General features: G+C 43.7%; 1 protein-coding gene across 1 annotated transcript in view; it reads left to right on the top strand.

The window, feature by feature from the left end:
• The first annotated feature begins 919 nt into the window (after nt 1-919).
• Nucleotides 920-21869, top strand: part of Bbs2 (Bardet-Biedl syndrome 2) — a 34874-nt gene continuing 13924 nt past the window's right edge. The window contains exons 1-9 of the mRNA XM_032887687.1: nt 920-1195; nt 11804-12031; nt 14657-14782; nt 15455-15517; nt 17534-17611; nt 18308-18412; nt 18500-18586; nt 21218-21353; nt 21572-21711. Coding sequence (XP_032743578.1) covers nt 1079-1195; nt 11804-12031; nt 14657-14782; nt 15455-15517; nt 17534-17611; nt 18308-18412; nt 18500-18586; nt 21218-21353; nt 21572-21711 — 1080 coding nt within the window. The 5' untranslated portion in view covers nt 920-1078. The remainder of the gene's footprint in view (nt 1196-11803; nt 12032-14656; nt 14783-15454; nt 15518-17533; nt 17612-18307; nt 18413-18499; nt 18587-21217; nt 21354-21571; nt 21712-21869) is intronic.

Below are 21869 nucleotides of genomic sequence, written 5' to 3'. Positions count from 1 at the left end.
TGATGAGTGAGATTATAAGGTGACTTTAAGCGGTGCTTTGAGTGGAGTTTGCAATTTGGTGAGATAAAGCCATGGGTCACAAGGATGTAAAGGGTTAAATCACGTCATTTCAGTAGGGGTTCTTCTGAGGTCCCTAGCAAATCGCAAGTTTACAGCTGGAAAGGCAAAAGCACTTAAGCAGGATTCACCGCTTTTTCAACGTTCTTCGCTGACGTCTCTTTATATAAAGGGCGTGTTGTCCGGGCAACTTTCATAAAAATGCTAACTGTGCTGACTCAGCGGATGGACTTAACTGGGCTTGGGAGAGAAGTACTCTTTCCCTTCCCATGCCCCTCGACTTTGCGTCTCTCTCTCTTGCCCTACATTTACTGCTTAAACTATTTACATACAAACTGAAAACTCTTTATTTTTATTTTGTGGGGATTGTTATTTTCAGGTTACTATTGTTGTTTGCCTGGGCATAACAGCTAAAGCAAGGGACATAGTAGACACTTTAAGGTTAGTTAGGTATTTTTTTTTAATATTAAATTTTTTTTTTAATCGTGCGTGTGCATGCCCTTAGAGCTGGTTTTCTGCTTCGAACTCGGGTCATCAGGCTTGGCATCACTCATCTATAGACCGGCTAAAGCTTTAGTTCTTGAACGAATGAGTGGGTGACATAGTGTGTGGTGTACGGGGGTGCAGCTTGGCTGACATGATACAGAGAATCCCGGGGAGGTACTGGCTCAGAATCACCACCCTAGACGCCAAGGTAGAGATGCATCGAACACTAATTGACAGCAGCAGCCTGAGAAACAACAAGGAGCGCGCCCCAACCAGGCAAGACGCCACTGCGCAGTCGCAGGAGCTAGTTGAGACCTACGTAGCTCTGTAGCTGGGCGGGTTCGCGCAGGCGTAGAGAGAGTTGGCGACGCAGGTCGCGCTCCAGCCCGCGCTTGCGGCGCCCGGCCTGAGGCGTTCCGGAGTTCCGGGTGTATTTACCTCGCACGCTTTATCCGCTGCTAGGCAACCGGCCTGCCAAGCTGCCAACCTTGCGCCTGCGTGGGGAGTCTGTCTTCCGCCCCTAGCTGGCGCCATCATGCTGCTGCCTGTGTTCACCCTGAAACTGCGCCACAAAATCAGCCCCCGCATGGTGGCCATAGGGCGCTACGACGGGACTCACCCGTGCTTGGCGGCCGCCACCCAAGCGGGCAAGGTAACCGCTCCTATCCGAACTCCTTCTGCCTCCAGATCCCGCCCCTCACGCTGCCCCGCCTCCAGCCCGCATTGCCTGGCAACCGGTCGCTGCTGTCCTTGGCCTCGTTCCAATCAAAATGGGGTTTCAAAGAAAAGCTTCATAGTAGTGATATTTTTTTTTTATCCCCAGGTTCTCAGTGTTGGACAGTATTGAGGACAGATCAGGAGCTTAGGAAAAGAAGTCCCGGGAAGGAGGAGAGCTTGTCCAGGATTAGCAGCGATTGCTACCGACTCCAGGGCCTCTGCTTGCCTCTTGGGAGTCTCTTCCACATCGCGGGGAAGGAACAACAATCCCAGTGTTAACTTCAGATTGTAGTTTCGATTCTTGATCACGTACATTCCGATCTTTTCCTCATAACTTAAGTATTCATTAAATGGATATTACGAGCCACACGCTGGGAAAGGTGTCAGGGTCACAGATAAAAGATCATTCAACATTCACCTTTACAGTAAACACTTTTTTTTTTTCCTGCTAGATTTTGGGGATTCTGTGTTGACACTTTTTTTTTTAACTCTGTAGATTCAGCGGTAAATGAAGTTTGACCACTGGAGCTTACATTTGTGAGAGTCCCAGATAGTAAGCAGAGTGTGCATGTAATGTGTACATGATATATCATGTTAGGCTGCGTAATAGGATATGAACTGTACATGCTATAGACACACGGAAACGTGCGTTTAATTTATACACGTACTATGTGTAAGAGAAAAGAATAGTATTCGGGATGACAGGACTCTCTGGTTGAAAAGGGTGATCAGAAAGGCCTCTGGTAGCATTTGTTCAGAGCCTGCAGATATGTGGGCTAACTGCAGAAGGATCAGGAATTGCAGACGTCTTGGTACGATCCAGAACACAGACTGCCGGGACAGAGCTGAAGGGCTGGGGCCACAAGGCAGCCGGGAGCCTTGTTAGCCGTGTTTTTCTTGGTTGTTTGTCTTGGTTTTGGTCTGCGCGGTAGAGAGAGTGATCTGTGACAGTGCATAGCAGATAGGTTGCAGACCATCATCAAAGCAGGAAGCCACAGCATCCAGCAGGTATGACGAAGTAGCCTCAATATGAGAGCGAGCAGAGGTAGCACTGCCAAATCACATTATCGAGGAGAATGACTGGTGTAGAAGGGACTTTTATTTGCCTGGTGTAACTGTCCTCCCCAAGGGTTACTGCCTCCATATGCTAACCTAGGTCTAGTCCTGGAAACTTCCGGTCTCTGTACGATCTTATCTAGGCCCCGGATGTTTCAGCGTCTGAGACGTAATGCTGAATAAGTCCACTCTTTCTAGCTCGTTCTGAATTCTTGTTGGCTGGTTCAACTCAGGGGTTCTTGTTCAAAGTTTTCTCTAAGATGACTGATTCAGTCTGGCTTCTCTCTCTGTCAGCCTCTCTTGGATTCTTTGCTTTGCCTTATGTGAACTGTGGCGATCTGTTCTACTTTTCTGGCCCCTTCTCATTCCCTGGCTCCCTCTGTCTTCACTTGTGTCTAGCTCGTTTTCTCCCTGCAACCTGTCTCTGTGTCACCGTCCCAGTTAGACTGTCTCTTCCCTCTCTGCACTGCTCCTTGAAGTAGCTTCCCTCTCCTCTCTGTTCTCACGAGAGTTGGGCATATCCCATTCTGTCAAGTCTTTCTCTGATTTGTCACTTGCCTCTCACTCACTTTCAAACATGGATACTTTCTTGTATAAACTACCTTTACCTTCATGTTTGGGATTAAAGGTGTATGCTAAGGGCTGAGCCACACCACAGCTAGAAACAGGTTTTTGTTTGTTTGTTTGTTTTTTGTTTTTTTTTCTTCTTCAGTAAATAACACAATGTCGGAGTTCACAGTGTGATCAAATATCCTGCAGCAGACTGGGGGAGCCCTACTGGAGCAGTTAGACTGGCCTTCTCATCTGGGCAGACAAGTACCAAAACAAACAAACAAACAAACAAACACACACACACACACACGAGTGGCTCAGCAGGTAAAGGTGTGAGCCCCAAAGCACACATTGTAGAATGAGAGAATGAAACCCACAGGTTGGCCTTTGACCTCTGTACACATTGCCATGGTACACGCATAGGTAAAGTTTTAACACTTGGTAACATTCTGTCGTCCATATAAAATGTGAACAGAGTCTTTAAAATCACGCATTCCTGCAGGGTGTGGTGGCATATGCCGGTATACTTGGACACAAAGACAGGAGGATTACCAAAAGGTGGAGGCCCAAACTAAAACTAACGAACCAAACAAAAAAACACAGAGCAAACAAAATCCCCCAAAACAAATTGCAGTCAAGTCTGACAACCCAGGCCTATGTTCTTAGCTACTCAGTAAGCAGAGGCAGGGCTTGGGCTATAGAGCAAGACCCTGTCTCAAAAGCAAAAAAAGTTGGGCTGGAGAGATGGCTCAGCGGTTAAGAGCATGGACTGTTCTTCCAGAGGTCCTGAGTTCAAATCCCAGCAGCCACATGGTGGCTCACAACCATCTGTAATGAGATCTGATGCCCTCTTCTGGTGTGTCTGAAGACAGCTACAGTGTACTTATATATAATAAATAAATCTATTAGACAAAAATGAGAAAGGTCTAGGGTAGGGTACTTGCCCCACATGGTCAAGGGACTGGGTTCAATCCTCAGCACTGCAAATAGGATAAAAGCAGAACAAGATTCCCAAGTGAAGCCAGAGCCTGCTCTGCTCACTGGGCCACATGTCCAGAAGCAGGCTTTTATCATTACATCCAGACTGGGCCTTGGCCCGACAAGGAGATTTTATAGAAAACAATTGTCATATTATATATTTTGATTGTTCTTTTCCTCTCCCTCAACTCCTCACAGATCCTCTCTATCTCCCCATCCAACCAATTCCATATCCTCCTTCTTCTCCCCCTAAAACACAAACAAAAAGCCCAAACACAGCCCCCAAATATATAAGGAAAAGAAAGCCTAAACAAAGCAGTATGAAAGAAAAAAATCAACAAAATATCATTAATAAAAAAATATTATTTTGTGCTGGCATTGTCTCCTGGACGTGGGTCATAAGTAAGTATACCCAGGGAGACTCCATTGGAAAAAAATTATATATATATTTTTGCAAGTGGGCATCAGTTGCAGATAGCTTCTTGGATGGGGTGGGGGGTGGGGGATGCCCCCGTCCACTTATCACTCTCATCATTGACAGCCCATCTGGCTTGAACTTGGGCAGGCTCTCTGCATGCTGCCACAGTCCCTGCAAATTCATATACGTATGTACCAGCCCTGTTGTGTGTGAAGAAGTCACAGTAGCACTTGATTTTTTCCTTAGGCCTGTGACCTTTCCAGGCGCTGGCTTTTGGCCACGTGAGCAGTGTCAGGCGTGGGTCCCGTTTCGTGGGATGGATTTTAAACTCAGTCAGAGTTGGGTTACTCCCACAGCCTTTGCCTCACGATTACACTGCATACTTTGAGGCAGTGTAGATCTCAGGGTTTGCAGCTGGGTTGGCAGTTACCTTCTCTGGTGGTGTGCAGAAGACTTTCCGTTACCACGAACACTGGTCAGTAGGGGCAGAGCTTCCCATTAGGCACCAGCTCAGCTTCGAGCTGAAGGACACACGTAAGTACTGTCTTCAACGGTGGAAGATGTTTTGTTTTGTTTTTAAAGCATACTTAATGCACAGTAATAGAGTTTACATATGAAAGAACACTATGATAGAATGGTCTGAAATAGCTCTAAGTAAAAGAAAAAAGGGAAAAATTTCAGGTTACGATAGAAAAAAAAAAAAAAACCAACTCCAAAAAAAAAAAAAAGACTTATTCTAGCTGGGTCATTGTAAGAGATGCATTCAGTGATGCCTCACATCAAGTTCCTCCTGCACAGATGGCAAGTCCCCTCATGGTCCCAAAGGATGAACACAGTGGATTCTTCTGTAATGTAAAAAAATGGTTCTTGATAATTCAGTACATAGAAAGTTGAATTCCCAGATATTCTCTCTCTCTCTCTCTCTCTCTCTCTCTCTCTCTCACACACACACACACACACACACACACACACACACACACACACACTCACACACACACACTTTAATTTTGGAATTGAAACTAGGAGAAATATGCATATTCTCTGTCACAACTGTGTCTTTTTAGATATTAGCCCTCTATTGGATGTAGGATTGGTAAAGATCTTTTCCCAATCTGTTGGTTGCTGTTTTGTCCTATTGACAATGTCCTTTGCCTTACAGAAGCTTTGCAATTTTATGAGGTCCCATTTGTCAAGTTTGATCTTAGAGCATAAGCCACTGGTGTTCTGTTTAGGAAAATTTCCCCTCTGACTATGTGCTCAAGGTTCTCCCCACTTTCTCTTCTATTCGTTTGAGTGTATCTGGTTTGATGTGGAGGTCCTTGATCCACTTGGACTTAAGCTTTGTTCAGGGCAATAAGAATGGATCATTCTTCTACATGCTGACCTCCAGTTGTACCAGCACCATTTATTGAAAATGTTATTTTTTCCCCATTGAATGGTTTTAGCTCTTTTGTCAAAAATCAAGTGACCATAGCTGTGTGAGTTCATTCTATTGCATTGATCTACCTGCCTGTCTCTGAACCATTATCATGCAGTTTTTATCATGATTACTCTGTAATACAATATGAGTTCAGGGATGGTGATTCCCCCAGAAGTTCTTTTATTGTTGAGAATAGTTTTCACTATCCTGTTATTTGTTATTCCAAATGAATTTGCAAATTGCTCTCTCTAACTCTGTGAAGAATTGAGTTGGGATTTTGATGGGGATTGCATTGAATCTCTAGATTGCTTTGCACAATCTATATTAATCCTGCCAATCCATGAGCATGGGAGATCTTTCCATCTTCTGAGATCTTCAATTTCTTTCTTTAGAGACTTGAAGTTCTTGTCATACAGATCTTTCACTTGCTTGGTTAAAGTCACACCGAGGTATTTTATATTATTTGGGACTATTGTGAAGGGTGTCATTTCCCTAATTTCTTTCTCAGCATGTTTATCCTTTGAGTAGAGGAAGGCTACTGATTTGTTTGAGTTAATTTTATATCCAGCTGCTTTGCTGAAGTTGTTTATCAGATTTAGGAGTTCTGTGGTGGAATTTTTGGGGTCACATAAGTATATTATCATATCATCTGCAAATAGTGATATTTTGACTTCTTCCTTTCCAATCTGTATCCCTTTGATCTCCTTTTGTTGTCTGATTGCTCTGGCTAGGACTTCGAGTACTATATTGAATAAGTAGGGAGAGAGTGGGCAGCCTTGTGTAGTCCCTGATTTTAGTGGGATTGCTTCAAGTTTCTCTCCATTTAGTTTCATGTTGGCTATTGGTTTGCCGTATATGGCTTTTACTATGTTTAGGTTTGGGCCTTGAATTCCTCATCTTTCTAAGACTTTTATCATGAGGGGTTGTTGAATTTTGTTAAATGCTTTCTCAGCATCTAATAAGATTATCATGTGGTTTTCTTTTTCCTTTAAGTTTGTTTATATAGTGGATTACATTGATAGATTTCTGTATGTTGAACCATCCTTGCATCCCTGGGATGAAGCCTACTTGATCATGATGGATGATCATTTTGATGTGTTCTTAAATTTGGCTTGTAAGAATTTTATTGAGTATTTTTGCATTGATATTCATGAGGGAAATTAGTCTGAAGTTCTCTTTCTTTGTAGGGTCTTTGCGTGGTTTAGGTATAAGCATAATTGTGGCTTCATAAAAGGAATTGGGTTGTGTTTCTTTCTGTTTCTACTTTGTGGAATAGTTTGAAGAGTATTGGTATTAGGTCTTCTTTGAAGGTCTGATAGAATTCTGCACTAAACCTATCTGGTCCTGGGCTTTCTTTGGTCAGGAGACTTTTAATGACTGCTTCTATTTCTTTAGGTAGGGGATATGGGACTATTTAGATGGTTTATCTGACCCTGATTTAACTTTGATACTTGGTATTTGTCTAGAAAATTGTCCATTTCCTCCAGATTTTCCAGTTTTGTTGAGTATAGGCTTTTGTAGTAGGAGCTGATGATTTTTTGTATTTCCTTAGTTTCTGTTGTTATGTCTCCCTTCTTAATTTCTTATTTTGTTAATTTGGATACACTCTCTGTGCCCTGTGGTTAGTCTGGCTAAGGGTTTGTCTATCTTGTTGATTTTTTTCAAAGACCAGCTCCTGGTTTTGTTGATTCTTTGTATAGTTCTTTTTGTTTCTACTTGGTTGATTTCAGCCCTGAGTTTTATTATTTCCTGCCATCTACTCCTCTTGAGTGTATTTGCTTCTTTTTGTTCTAGAGCTTTTAGGTGTGCTGTCAAACTAGTAGGTTATGCTCTTTCCAGTTTCTTTTTGGAGATACTCTGAACTATGAGTTTTCCTCTTAGCACTGCTTTCATTGTGTTCCATAAGTTTGGGTATGTTGTGCCTTCATTTTCATTAAATTCTAAAAAGTCTTTAATTTCTTTCTTTATTTCTTCCATGATCAAGTTGTCATGTGGGCTTTCTCTTGTTTTTGTTGTTATTGAAGACCAGTCCATGGTGATCTGATAGGATGCATGGGATTATTTCTGTCTTCTTATATCTGTTGAGGTCTGTTTTGTGACTGATTATATGGTCAATTTTGGAGAAGGTACCATGAGTAGTTGTTTTAGGATGAAATGTTCTACAGATATCTGTTAAATCCATTTGGTTCATAACTTCTGTTAGTTTCTCTGTGTCTCTGTTTAATTTCTGTTTCCATGATTTGTTCATTGATAAGAGTGTGGTGTTGAAATCTCCCACTATTATTGTGTGAGGTACAATGTAGCCTTGAGCCTTAGGAAAGTTTCTTTTACGAATGTGGGTGCTCTTGCATTTGGAGCATAGATGTTCAGAATTGAGAGTTCGATTTGGCAGATTTTTTTCCTTTGATGAGTATGAAGTGTTCTTCCTTATCTTTTTTGATACCTTTTGGTTGAAAGTAAATTTTATTTGATATTATAATGGCAACTCCAGCTTGTTTCTGTGGACCATTTGCTTGGAAAACTTTTTTCCAGCCTTTTACTGTGAGGTAGTGTCTGTCTTTGTCACTGAGGTGTGTTTCCTATATGCAGCAAAATGCTGGGTCCTCTTTACGTATCCATTCTGTTAGTCTATGTCTTTTTATTGGGGAATTGAGTCCGTTGAGGTTAAGAGATATTACAGAATAGTGATTGTTGTTTCCTGTTATTTTTGTTGTTAGAGGTGGAATTATGTTATTAGGCTATCTTTTGGGTTCATTACAAGAAGATTACTTTCTTACTTTTTCTAGGGTGTAGTTTTCCTCCTTGTGTTGGAGTGTTTGATCTATTATCCTTTGTAGGACTGGATTCGTAGAAAGATATTGTATAAATTTGGTTTTGTAATAGAATATCTTGGTTTCTCCATCTATGGTAATGGAGAGTTTTGCTGGATATAGTAGCCTGGGCTGGCATTTGTGTTCTCTTAGGATCTGTATGACATCTGTCCAGGATTTTCTAGCTTTCATAGTCTCTGTTGAGAAGTCTGGTGTAATTCTGATAGGTCTGCCTTTATATGCTACTTGACCTTTTTCCCTTACTGTTTTTAGTATTCTTTCTTTGTGCATTTGGTGTTTTGACTTTAATGTAATGGGAGGAATTTCTTTACTGGTCCAATCTATTTGCAGTTCTGTTGGCTTCTTGTATGTTTATGGGCATCTCTTTCTTTAGGTTAGGGAAGTTTTCTTCTATAATTTTGTTGAATATATTTACTGGCCTTTTAAGTTGGGAATCTTTGCTCTCTTCTATACATATTATCCTTTGGTTTGATCTTCTCATTGTGTCCTGGATTTCCTGGATGTTTTGTGTTAGAAGCTTTTTGCTTTTTGTATTTTCTTTGACTATTGTGTCAATGTTTTCTATGGAATCTTCTGCCCCTGAGATTCTCTCTTCAATCTCTTGTATTCTGTTGATGATGCTTTCGTCTATGACTTCTGATCTCTTCTTTAGGTTTTCTATCTCCAGTGTTGTCTCCCTTTGTGATTTCTTTATTGTTTATATTTACATTTTCAGATCCTGGATGGTTTTGTTCAGTTCCTTCACCTGTTTGGTTGTGTTTTCCTGTAATTCTTTAAGGGATTTTTTTTGTGTTTGCTCTTTAAGGGCTTCTACTTGTTTACCTGTGTTGTCCTGTATTTCTTTAAGGGAGTTAGTTATGTCCTTAGAGTCCTCCATCATGATCATGAGATGTTATTTTAAATCCAAATCTTGCTTTTCTGGTGTGTTGGGATATCCAGTACTTGCTGTGGTGGGAGAACTGGGTTCTGATGATGCCAAGTCGTCTTGGTTTCTGTTGCTTAAGTTCCTGTGCTTGCCTCTCATCATCTGGTTATCTCTGATGTTAGTCTTGTTGTCTCTGACTGGAGCTTCTCCTTCCTGTGGGCCTGTGAGCCTTTGATCTTAGGAGTGAGAGCAGTCCTGGGAGACCAGCTCTCTCCAGAAAGGCTTTGGGTCTGGAGGGCTGTGGGACAGCCTTAGCTCTGGGTACCGATGGAGACCAGTAGGACCCTGACCCAGGCTGCTCAGTGGTTCCTGTGTCCTCTCCGCTCCTGGTAGGTCCCTCTTTGGACAGGCAGTGGAGCGAAAGTGGGGTTTCACCGGTGGACTTAGGAGTGAGAGTGCTCCTGGGAGACCATCTCTCTCTGTCCAGAGGGCTGTGGGACAGCCTTAGCTCTGGGCGCTAATGGAGACTGGAAGGCTTATTTTACTTTTTTAAAGATTGATTTATTGAGTACACACACTGTTCTGCCTGCATGTATGCCTGTGCATCAGAAGAGGGCACCAGATTCCATTACAGATGGTTGTGAACCACCATGTGGTTGCTGGGATTTGAACTCAGGATCTCTGAGAGAGCAGTCAGTGCTCTTCTGAGCCACCTCTCCAGCACCCAACCTTGAATATATTATGCATTAATTAATTTGTGCATATGACTGCATGGTTCCATAATGTGTGTTTGGAGGTCAGAGGAAGTCAGTTCTCTGTGGGAGTCAGTTCTCTCCTACCCTTTGGTTCCTTGGGATCAAACGCAAGCCTCCTGGCAAGCTCTCTTACTGCTCAGCTCTCTTGATGGTCCCACTTTTTTCTACAAAATTATTTTTCTTAAACTAATTTGTGTAGGTAACAATTTAAAATTAATGTAGTATTTATCCTAAGGGAATGAAATATTTAAAATGAGGACCCAGAGATTTCCAAATTAATGTTTCTCATTTCTCCTTCTGTCATGATTATCTCTTAAGTGTTCTTTTTCTTTTGTTTGTTTTAAGATAATAAAAACACTGGGCATGGTTGTGAACACCTTGAATCCTAGCCCTTGGGAGGCAGAGGCAGGCTGATATCTGAGTTTGAGGCCAGCCTGGTTCACATGAGTGGAAGGACAGTCAGGGCTACACAGCACAACCCTGTCTCAAGATAATAAAAGTTTTCTCAGTGAGGGAGCTGCAGAGGTAACTCGGGTTAATAATTTCACTGCCTTTGCAGAAAACTGGAGTTTGGTTTCAGTGCCACCTCATCCCCTCATAGCCACCTGTAACTAGCTCAGGGGCCCAGACCTTCTTTTGGCTGCTGTGTGCTGTGTGCTGTGCCCACACACGTGGACAACAGGCACAGAAGCATACACATTAGCAAAAGTAACATCTTAAGAAATATTTCTCTAACGCCCTACATCCCCCCTCCCGCCTTTTTTATTGCAGCTCATTAGAAGCCACAGGCCATGCAAATATTTAAGACCCTCTACCCCACCCCAGTTCCCTATCTTGGGAGCAATGTCATGGCACCTGGGAAGCCATTTTCTGATTTAATTCCATTTTCCCAGGTGAAGCTCAGGGAAGTTGAATGCTGTGTGAAGTCACTCAGATGACTGTGTTTATGAAACAGATACAAGTGTTGGGCTTCTGACCTTGCGACTAATTTAATTCTTGGTCCTACTAGTGGAGACTAAAGGAATCTTCAAGATTAAACTCGTAGACCCTTTTAAGGGTTGGGAAAGGAATTTATTTGGGGCTGGAGTAAAAGCTCCTGCAGGGTGTGCTTATTCTGGTTCCCGAGATCATGCCTGTGTAGCATCAGCACGGAAGCTCGGATCAGCTTCCTGTGTGTAACACCAGGAGCAGGTCCATGTGCGTGCACAGTCCCAGTGGAGAGCACACGTGCCATCCTCATAAGCAACAGTTAGAGCCTGCTCTTCACTTGCACAGCAGGGCTAAGAACCACTGGATTTCCATAATCCACAATGGTTGAAAGCTGACTAACAGAACTGTGTGTGCGTATCTTTTCTCAGTTTTTGTTTCTGTTTGTTTGTTTGAGACAGGGTCTCTCTGTGAGTCCTGGCTGTCCTGGAATACACTTATATGGTGGACCAGGCTGGCCTCAAACTCACAGAGATCTGACCGCCTCTGCCTCTCCGCTGGGATTAAAGGTGTGTGCCACCAGGTCTAGCCTTGCATAAATATCTTAAGCTTTATAGATTAAGGTGATTTCTTGTTATTGTTGGTATCTTCTAACCATTTTTAATATTTTAAAGATTTAAAAAGTAAGATGTGACTTTGGCCTTTTGGATGTTCTAGGGAATGAACTGTTTTGTCTTTCAGGTTTTTATTCATAATCCTCACATGCGGAGCCAGCATTTTAGTACATCCAGAGTGTTCCAGAGCCCTCTTGAGTCTGATGTGTCCCTCCTCAACATTAACCAGACAGTCAGCTGCCTCGGCGCCGGAGTCTTGAACCCTGAGCTTGGCTATGATACTCTCTTAGTGGGGACACAGACCAGTCTTTTGGCTTACGACATCTACAATAATTCGGATTTGTTCTACAGAGAGGCAAGTGTGTTCTCCTTTAGCCTTCGAGGGCCCCGTGCTCATTCATGTCCACAGTCTTGTCTTTTGCTTGTTTTTGTCAGACAAGAAGGGTTTTTTTGTGGGTGGCGGTGTTAGGAGCTGAACTCAGAGCCTTGGGTGTGTAGAAAAGTTAAGCGTTCCGTCACTGAGCTGCTGTTCCAGCCCTGGTCACTGTGTTCGAGGATGTTTGTTGGGGTGACCTTTGGGTTGTTGTAACAGGCAAGCAGTGGGGAACTCACTTCTTTTAGAGCGTTTCTAGCCTACGTGTGGGGTTTTGGTTGTTAAACCCTTGGTGACAGCATGTGTATCTGTGACACCATCTGTACACCATCTGTCCAGATCTCTTAGGAATCCCGCAAACAGTTCTTCGGTAGCCTTGCATCAAGCCCCAAAGTGTGTTGGAGGGCCTGACTGTAGCCTGCAATCTACAGGCTGCTGCAGCCTTAATGCCTGAGCTGTGCATCCACTATAGGAAAGCCAGGGAAGAAGGCTATTTTAAATCACCTGGAGACAAACAGTATTTGAATTTATTCACAAATAAGATGGTGTGACTGTGTGAGTGTGTATAGTGTGTGTGTGTGTGTGTGTGTGTGTGTGTGTGTGTGTGTGTTCAGATTAGGTCTCACTTATTGCCCAGGCTGTTCCTGAACTTGTGACCCTCCTTCCTCAGTCTCCCGAGAGCTGGGATAGTAGACATAGACCAACTATGCCTTGCTGTAGAGTTTGTTCATTTTTTAAAAGTATATATGAGTAAAAATTTTAAAAGTTCCTTTAAAAATATTTTTTATTTATTTTTGAAAAATTTCTACGTTTATACAATGTATCTTGATCATATCTTCCCTTTACTCACCCTGCCTCCCTGACACATCTCCCTTCTATCTCCTCTTTCTTCCTTCCTCCCTTTCTTTCTTCCTTTCTCTCTTCCTTGGGGGATCTTCTATTTCTTTTTTTTTTTTTTTTTTTTTTTGTTCTTTTTTTTTTTTTTTTTTTTTCGGAGCTGGGGATCGAACCCAGGGCCTTGCACTTCCTAGGCAAGCACTCTACCACTGAGCTAAATCCCCAACCCCGGATCTTCTATTTCTTTTCTTTTCTTTTTTTTTTTGGAGCTGGGGACCGAACCCAGGGCCTTGCACTTGCTAGGCAAACGCTCTACCACTGAGCTAAATCCACAACCCCGGGATCCTCTATTTTTAAATGACACAGGAGTTCAATTAATGCTTCAAATATGCATATTGGTGTGGGACCGTCCACTGGGGCATGGTAACCTACCAGTGGCCACACCCTAAAGGAAAGGGTCTCTCCATCCCCCAGCAGCCAATGACTGTCAATAGAATCTTAGCTAGGGGAAAACAACTTTTCTTACAAAATGGAATCATACTGTATGATCCCCCCCACCCCATATTAACAGTAAAATCAAACTTTATAAGTTCACCTAAAATGTCCCATTGATTAGTTTGGAACTTTGCAGCGTTTTGGAACATTCGTTACAATGAGTTTTAAAGATTTTTTTTATCACTTCCAAAAGAAACTCCATCCCCAAAACAAGCATCCTCACCTTAGCTTCTGGCTTTAGGCAGCCTCCATGAATAAGAAGCCATGTGTGTGTTTTGTGACTGGCATGTTTCCCAGGCTAGCCCATTCTGTAGCCTGTGCTGGTGTCTCTTCATTTCCTTTTATGGTAGATAATGTGCTGGGTTTTATTTATTTATTCATGAGTTAATGGACAGTCTACTCCCTGACTGTTTTGGATGACTTTTCCCCCTAGGCATAGGTACTGTAAGTTCGTAACTCTAGCCCTCAGGAGCTGAGTGAAGAGGACTGTGCGTTTGAAGCTATGCTGGACTACATAGTAAGTTTAAGGCCAGTCTGAGCTACAAAGCAAGATGCTGTTTCAACAAGACAATCCAGCAGTTAAGAGCACTAGCTAGTTATTGTTTGCATTCAACTTTATGTTTCGATTTGCTGATCTTTTGGCAATTTAAATTTCTTCTGAGGGCTGTTTTTATTACATATGTGTACCCACACACATACAATATTTCTCTAGAATATTTCAGGTCAGCGTACAGTGTATTACTGTGTTTCATCCTTGGTCTGAGTCTTCTCCTTCCCATGAGCCCCGTCTGTCCTGCAGCTGCTCCTCTTTGTCTCCTCAGTTCGTAGCCTCTTTCCTTTCACATGTAATCTGGGAGCCTTTCTATTTCCTATCTATTTCTTTATAACTAATCCTCTCTTTATATTTATGTATACTTATATACATATTGGATGTGGTAGTGGGAAATGATTTCTATCTAAGAGGGTTAAAATAAATTTTATAATGTGGGTGTGTAAAGATGCATGCCTTGGGAGAATCTGCCCCTGCAGAAGTCAAAAGTCCTTGAGAGCCCTGGATTATCAAAACCATGCTTCGTAGCAGCTTAGTGTGAGAGCTGGGCTCTGCGTGTGCCTGGATCCGGACTTGTTCTTGTCTGGTCCACAGCGTGGGCCCTAGAGAAGCCCAGCTGCCCTCTTAGGAGACGGACAGGGACGGTTGAATATCTGGAGACATCATTGATTACCTCACCCCCAAGTGTACCTGCACATCCCTGAGTCCTGTCTTTTTCTTCTTAGGTCGCGGATGGGGCAAATGCCCTTGTGTTGGGGACTCTGGGGGACATTGCCCCGCCCCTTGCAATCATCGGTGGAAATTGTGCTCTTCAGGGTTTTGATCACGAAGGAAATGACCTCTTTTGGACGGTATGAAGAAGCGAACATTTTGCTCAAAGCATTTCTACTTTTAGTTTTTTTTTTTTTAGATGTTTTTTGAAGTACTGATTACATTGAATAATCATTAAAAACAAGCAAGCAAACAAACAAACAAGCAAGCCCAAATGGAATAATAGACCAGAGGAGATGGCTCACTGTTGAGTACTCTCTTCAAAGCACCAAGAGTTTACTCTTCAAAACATATACAGACGTTGAGCCTGGTGCCTGAGTTTGTAATCCCAGCACTGGGGAAGTGGAGACAGGCTCATTCCTGGGCTTTCCTGACCACCCAGTTTAGTCCAGTTGGGAACTTCAGGCCAGGGGGAGACCCTGTCTCAAATGCAATGGCCAGACTTCCTAATGGTGTCATTTGAAGTTGCTCCTGTCTTCCTAGGCCTCCTCATCCATACGCATGTGCACCTATGTCCATACAGAATATAGGGTATGCATACACACACACACACACACACACACACACACACACACACACACACACACACACACACACACACGGAAATAATTTTAGACAGCAGGACAGTATATCAATATGGGTAATATTGAGAATTCACTGGCACTTTTTGTAAGCCTTCCCTTTTTGAGGCTAATATGTTTGAGTTAAATGAAAAAGGATTGCTTATTAATGACTTTCTGTTTTATGTTCAGGTTACTGGAGACAATGTTCATTCCTTGGCTCTGTGTGACTTTGACGGTGATGGGAAGTCAGAGGTGTGTGGCAAAGAAGCTATGGATGCTCTGTTCAGCTGAATAAGTTCCTTTTGACAGTGACATTAGCTTCTCATGGCTGTTTTAGATCTGAGCTCACACGTCCTTTTCTTTGTCTCCCCTCTCTTCTCTCCTTATTCATCTCTCCCCATCTGCTTCTTCCTCCTCCTCTTCCTCTTCCTCTTCCTCTTCCTCCTCCTCCTCCTCCTCCTCCTCCTCCTCCTCCTCCTCCTCCTCCTCCACTCACTGTTGCATCTCTGAGACATTAGGGGAGGAGAAGGCAAAGGCTGATGAGACCTCAGTTCCACTCATAATCCCATAGACCACTCTGATGCTTTGGACACTCAGTCATTTTCAATCTTGGCTGATAAAATCATCTCATTTGAAATAATTCTGATGATTGCAGCTGGATATTCATATAAGAAATTAGGCTAGAAATCAGATCCTTGAGAACTTGGTATGTGTACCGTGTCTCCTGGGCCCGAACTTAGCCTGCTTTCTGTGGACACTGGGCTTGGGCTCTGAGAGAGAGGGTTTTGTGACTGCACTGCGTTAAAAATATGGCCAACTATGTTTGTGTCTTTCCACAGCTCCAGAATTTATTAAATAACAATAAATGTGCTGAGGGTTTTGTAGGCAGCAGTTGTCAGGTGACCCTGCTTTCCTTGTAGCCCTGGCTGAGGAAACAGACCTCTTTTATTCCAGTAGCACTTACTGGTATTACTCACTCTTAGACCACGTATTGGACAGCATAGAGAAACTGTGTGTGTATAGTAGTGTACACACACATATGCTTACATAACTATGTGTGTATAGTAGTGTACACACACATGCTTACATAACTGTGTGTATAGTAGTGTACACACACATATGCTTACATAACTGTGTGTATAGTAGTGTACACACACATGCTTACATAACTGTGTGTATAGTAGTGTACACACACATATGCTTACATAACTGTGTGTATAGTAGTGTACACACACATGCTTACATAACTGTGTGTATAGTAGTGTACACACACATGCTTACATAACTGTGTGTATAGTAGTGTACACACACATATGCTTACATAACTGTGTGTATAGTAGTGTACACACACATATGCTTACATAACTGTGTGTATAGTAGTGTACACACACATGCTTACATAACTGTGTGTATAGTAGTGTACACACACATATGCTTACATAACTGTGTGTATAGTAGTGTACACACACATGCTTACATAACTGTGTGTATAGTAGTGTACACACACATGCTTACATAACTGTGTGTGTATGTAGGGAGGCGACAGTGTGGCTGCAGAGGGCGAAAGGCCTGAGAGGCAGGGAAGCTAACACTTGGAATAGTCTGTCAGCCTCTGTCAGCTGGGGAGCCGAGGTGCCATGCGGAAGCTTCTGCAGCAGCTGCTCCCACTGTGCCGCTGCTCGCCTGTGGGCAGAGTCACAGTGCCGCTGCCGTGCAGGCTGTAGAAGTGGAGGTCAGGACTAGGGCCACCACCATGCACCCTCACAGCGTTAAGGGCCACCTCTGTGGGTCCCGGTGAGGGAGCTGCACCCTTTCTCCAGTCTAAAGTCCAATAAGCTGTCAACCTGGCTTTCCTGATATCATTGTTACATCATTGATACATTGTGTGTTCCCACAGTCCTGTTTTACCCCAGGAAAATGGCAGCATTTTGCTTCTAGAAAGAAGTTATTTATCAGTCTGTGTTGCATGGGTGGGTGCTCCTGGGCAGACAGCACATTCATGTGTTACCTTTGAAGGCTTCTGTCACTCAGGGAAGGAGCCTGTCCTGCCCTGTCCTGCCCTGCCCAGAGACACTTTTTCTCTTGTGACCAAATCAGGTACAACCCCCTTGAGCACTGGATTTCTAGAGGACTGGAGCTTGTGGGTAGCAAGTAATATGGCAAAGTAGCAGGTAGCATAGAAATGTCTTCTTTTTCTTTTTTAATTCATGAAACTGTGCTGTGTTTACACATTAAACTCTGATACTGCCGTCTCCCTTCCTTTTTCAGCTTCTTGTTGGATCTGAAGATTTTGACATTCGAGTTTTTAAAGAAGATGAGATTGTGGCAGAAATGACAGAGACAGAGGTAGGATGTGCTGCTGCAGAGTGGTGGTGACCTTAGGCCAGCAGAGAGAACAGGCACCATGTCACAGGCCACAGGCCAGGGTGCAGAGTGGTGACCTTGCAGTAGGCGGGACGGCATTGCACGCAGCTGTAGGCGGGACAGCATTGCACGCAGCTGTAGGCGGGACAGCATTGCACGCAGCTGCCTTAACTCTGCTGCTCAGCTTCAGAAGGGCTTTTAAATCTGAACACACTTGTGGCAAAGAGGTTCTTGACTTTTCCCGGGGAGTCTCTCTCTATTCACCCGAGATTGAGAGGGCAGTGTCAGACCCAGGAAAGCATTCCACTCCAATTTGTCTTGATGAACCAACGAGTTTAACTGAGGACATCACAGCTGTTCTGATCTCAAGATAGCAGTGGGGGCTGGAGAGATGGCTCAGGGGTTAAGAACACTGGCTGTTCTTCCAGAGGACCTGAGTTCAATTCCCAGCAACCACAAGGTGGCTCACAACCATCTGTAATGAGATCTGATGTCCTCTTCTGGTGTGTCTGAAGATACCAGCAGTGTACAAAAATACATAAAATAAATAAATCTTCAAGATAGCAATGGCCATGTCATGCCTGGAGGACCGAGTTCCTCAATACAAACATGGTTTTACAAGGTTGCATGTGAAGTTGAGTCTTACTGAATAACTGTTTCCTGTGTTGTTTTTTGCAGATAGTCACCTCTCTGTGTCCCATGTATGGCAGTCGGTTTGGTTATGCCCTTTCTAATGGCACAGTTGGAGTTTATGACAAAACAGCCCGGTACTGGAGAATTAAAGTTAGTACAGCTCAGCTCTCCTGTCTGGGGCAGGTTATACTTCCAACATGGAGGACTCCTTCACTAATTATTGGAATTCTTTTCCAGTCCAAAAACCATGCCATGAGCATCCATGCTTTTGACATCAATTCTGATGGAGTGTGTGAACTGATCACTGGGTGGTCTAATGGGAAGGTAAGTTTATGTTAGGAAACATCCGTGTGACTCAAGGTAACATGTTTATGGTCTGCTGCACTACTGAGATATAAACCAGGGTCAGTCTTTCCTCATTATCTCTTCTTGATATAAGACGGATGTGTTCTTTCTGCCTTGTAAACTTGGGAGAAAATCTCCAGAGAGTCTTTCTCAGTCTCCTCTTTGAAGGCATGAAAATCAAATTGTAGTGTAGACCAGTAAAAAAATTAATCCAGCAATGGGCTGTGTGAATAGCTCTTTTGTAGAATTAACAGGAAGAATCATGATATGTTATATATTTTCTACCTGTAACTTCAAAGAAAATCCTTTTGCTTTCTTTACCTTTTAAGCTTCACATCATAATCTCTTGGTATTTTGGCAAGTCAAGGCTGTCTTGTTAGCTTCTGATCTCTGTGGACACCATTTGTAGTAACTTCCTTCTCTGTCAGTGTTGGCCTGCCCGGGAGATCAGCTAATTCCGGCCTTTTCTTCTACGCTCTTCCCTACCTTTGGCCAGAACCTTGGCCTTCCTTTGATATTGTTTAAAAAGCACTGACTTTCTTTTGGTTTTGCCCTTGGCAGAGGTATTAAACGTCGTAAGAGAAGAATATGTCTTCATTACTTGTTAAGAATTTCAAAGTCCACTCACTGACTATGTATGTTCAGTTAGGCTGTGCTAACACGTAACATGGCCTGGGTACTTGTAAGCAGTGGGAGTTTGTTCCCCATTAGTCTGGGGTTGGGGCCTCTGTCATCAGGTGCAGAGGGATTTGGTGTCTGGGAGGCTGCTTCCTCATGGGTGACTGTCTTCTCACTGTGGCCTCGTGCAGTAGGAGGGGCCGAGACATCGCCAAGAATAGGGAGTGCCTGGCTTTGGGGGCATCTTCCATGAGCAGTAATCCCACATGTGGGTACCCTCCAATGGCACTATGCTTATGAGTAGAGTTATAATGTACAGATCCAGGGAGAGGCAAGCATTCAGACCCTAGCAGACGACATTCTTGGGGAACAGGAATTATGGTTGAGTCCAGGATTTGGAGCCAGGTGTGGTAGTATACTTACACTTCCTGCACTTAAGAGGTAGAGCAAGGATAATAATGTTTAAAAGAAATTACACGTATTTACGGGGAGTGGCAAGTGTGCCATGGTACATGTGTGGGGGTCAGAGGGCAGCTTGAGGGAGTCAGTTCAGTCCTTCTACCATGTGGGTCCTGTGGCTCAAACTTAGGTCATCAGACCGAGTGCCTCCTACTGAGCCATTTTGCCAGTCCATAAAGATGTAATTTATATCCGAACCTTTTGTTTTGAGACAGAGCCTTCCTCAAACTCACCGTATGGCCTTAGCTGGCCTTGAACTTAAGGCAGACCTCCTGACTCAGCGTCTTGATTGCTGGAGTTAGACAAACATCGAGTGTCAAAGCTGATGTCTGCTGTCTAGTCCTATGTGTGTGTTTACACCACTTTACGTGTTAATACTCTCAGCACTCTACACCCTGTGGGCACTGTTCTTACTCTTGTTCTGGTTATCGATCTCCATATGAAACCATGAACAAAAAATTTAAGACACTTGCGTAAGATCTCATGAGTGGTATGTGCAGGGTGGACTCTGGGCCTTGGCAGATAGGCCTGGGAGCACATTGCTTTGATCATGTGCTGGGTGTGCTTTATGACCAGCTCCCAGCAGACCTCGTTTTTCACAAGGGACATTGAGGGAGGGACGGCGTCTGCTGACAAGAGGGAAGGACATCTGTTTTGAGATGTCCTCTAGATCCCCGGGGCCCCTCAGCCACAGGCTTCATAATGTACTCTTGAATGCATGCGTTCCTCCGTGCATGCGTGTATCTGACTGACAACGCCTTATGTAGTACAGGCTGGCTTCAAACATGACATGTAGCTGAGGATAGCTCTGCACCAATCCTCCCAAGTGCTGGGATTACAGGCGTGTGCCACTACACATACTGGACTAAGTAACTTTTTTGTTTTTTTTTCCGGAGCTGAGGACCAAACCCAGGGCCTTGTGCTTGCTAGGCAAGCGCTCTACCACTGAGCTAAATCCCCAACCCCCAACTTTTTTGTTTTTGAATCAGGGTCTATGTAGCCCTTGCTGTCCTGTAACTCTTGATGTAGACTAGGGTAGCCTCAACTCAGAGAGATCCTCCTGCCTCTGGAGTGCTAGGATTAAAGCATGCACCATTTCACCTGGCTTTGGACTAATAACTTTTAAAAATTTGTTTTTATTTTATGTGCATTGGTTTTGCCTGTGTATGTGTCTGTGGGAGGGTGTCAGATCGCACGGAACTGGAGTTACACATAGGTGTGAGCTTCCGTGTGTGCTGTGCTGGGAATTGAACCAGTCCTCTGGAAGAGCAGCCCGCGTTCTTACCGGCTGAGCCCTCTTTCCAGCCCCAGGGACTAAGTAACTTTGAAAGCTAGTATTTATCTTAACGTTTTTGTTGCTGTTGTTTTTTTTTTTTTTTTTTTTTTTGGTTCTTTTTTTTTCGGAGCTGGGGACCGAACCCAGGGCCTTGCGCTTCCTAGGTAAGCGCTCTACCACTGAGCTAAATCCCAACCCCGTTGCTGTTGTTTTTAAACTGTGGTGTGAGTGACTTTTGTGCTACGGTGTCATTTCAGGTTGATGCTCGCAGTGACCGGACCGGAGAGGTCATATTTAAAGACAACTTCTCTTCTGCCGTTGCTGGTGTGGTGGAGGGAGATTACCGGATGGATGGCCACGTACAGTTAATCTGCTGCTCAGTGGATGGGGAAAGTAAATTGGGATAAGAAAACTCCTCGAAAAGTCAAAATTTCAATTTGATCAGGTTAAAAATGCCTGAAAATGAATTCTGCAGTATTCTATTAAGCTTTTCTAGCAAATTCACCTAAGTCAGGAAAGTGAAGATACAGAATTTTGGCTTATCTGGGCAGGTCACTGACGGTCTGAAGTGGAAGTGGCCAGCTATGCTCAGGGTCTTGTCTTCTGTTCAGTCCGAGGCTACCTACCAGGCACAGCTGAGATGAAGGGGAACCTCCTGGACACAAGTGTGGAGCAGGACCTGATCCGAGAGCTGAGTCAGAAAAAGCAGAATCTGTTGCTAGAACTGCGCAACTATGAGGAGAACACCAAGGTGGGCCTTGCTCTAGCGTCTGAAATGTTGGGGCTAGCGTCTGCAGGTGCGGGGAAGTGCCAGAGTCAGGGCTGGCCGGGGCTGCGCCCTCCGGACCCGCAGGGGCTAAGAGGAGGCTCCCGAGTTCTAGTCCGCATTACATAGCCAGATCTTGTCTC

This window comes from Rattus rattus, chromosome 17 (assembly GCF_011064425.1).
Source record: "Rattus rattus isolate New Zealand chromosome 17, Rrattus_CSIRO_v1, whole genome shotgun sequence".
Taxonomy (NCBI): domain Eukaryota; kingdom Metazoa; phylum Chordata; class Mammalia; order Rodentia; family Muridae; genus Rattus; species Rattus rattus.
Note: the sequence above shows the minus strand (reverse complement) of the source record. Positions and strands in the feature narration are given on the sequence as shown.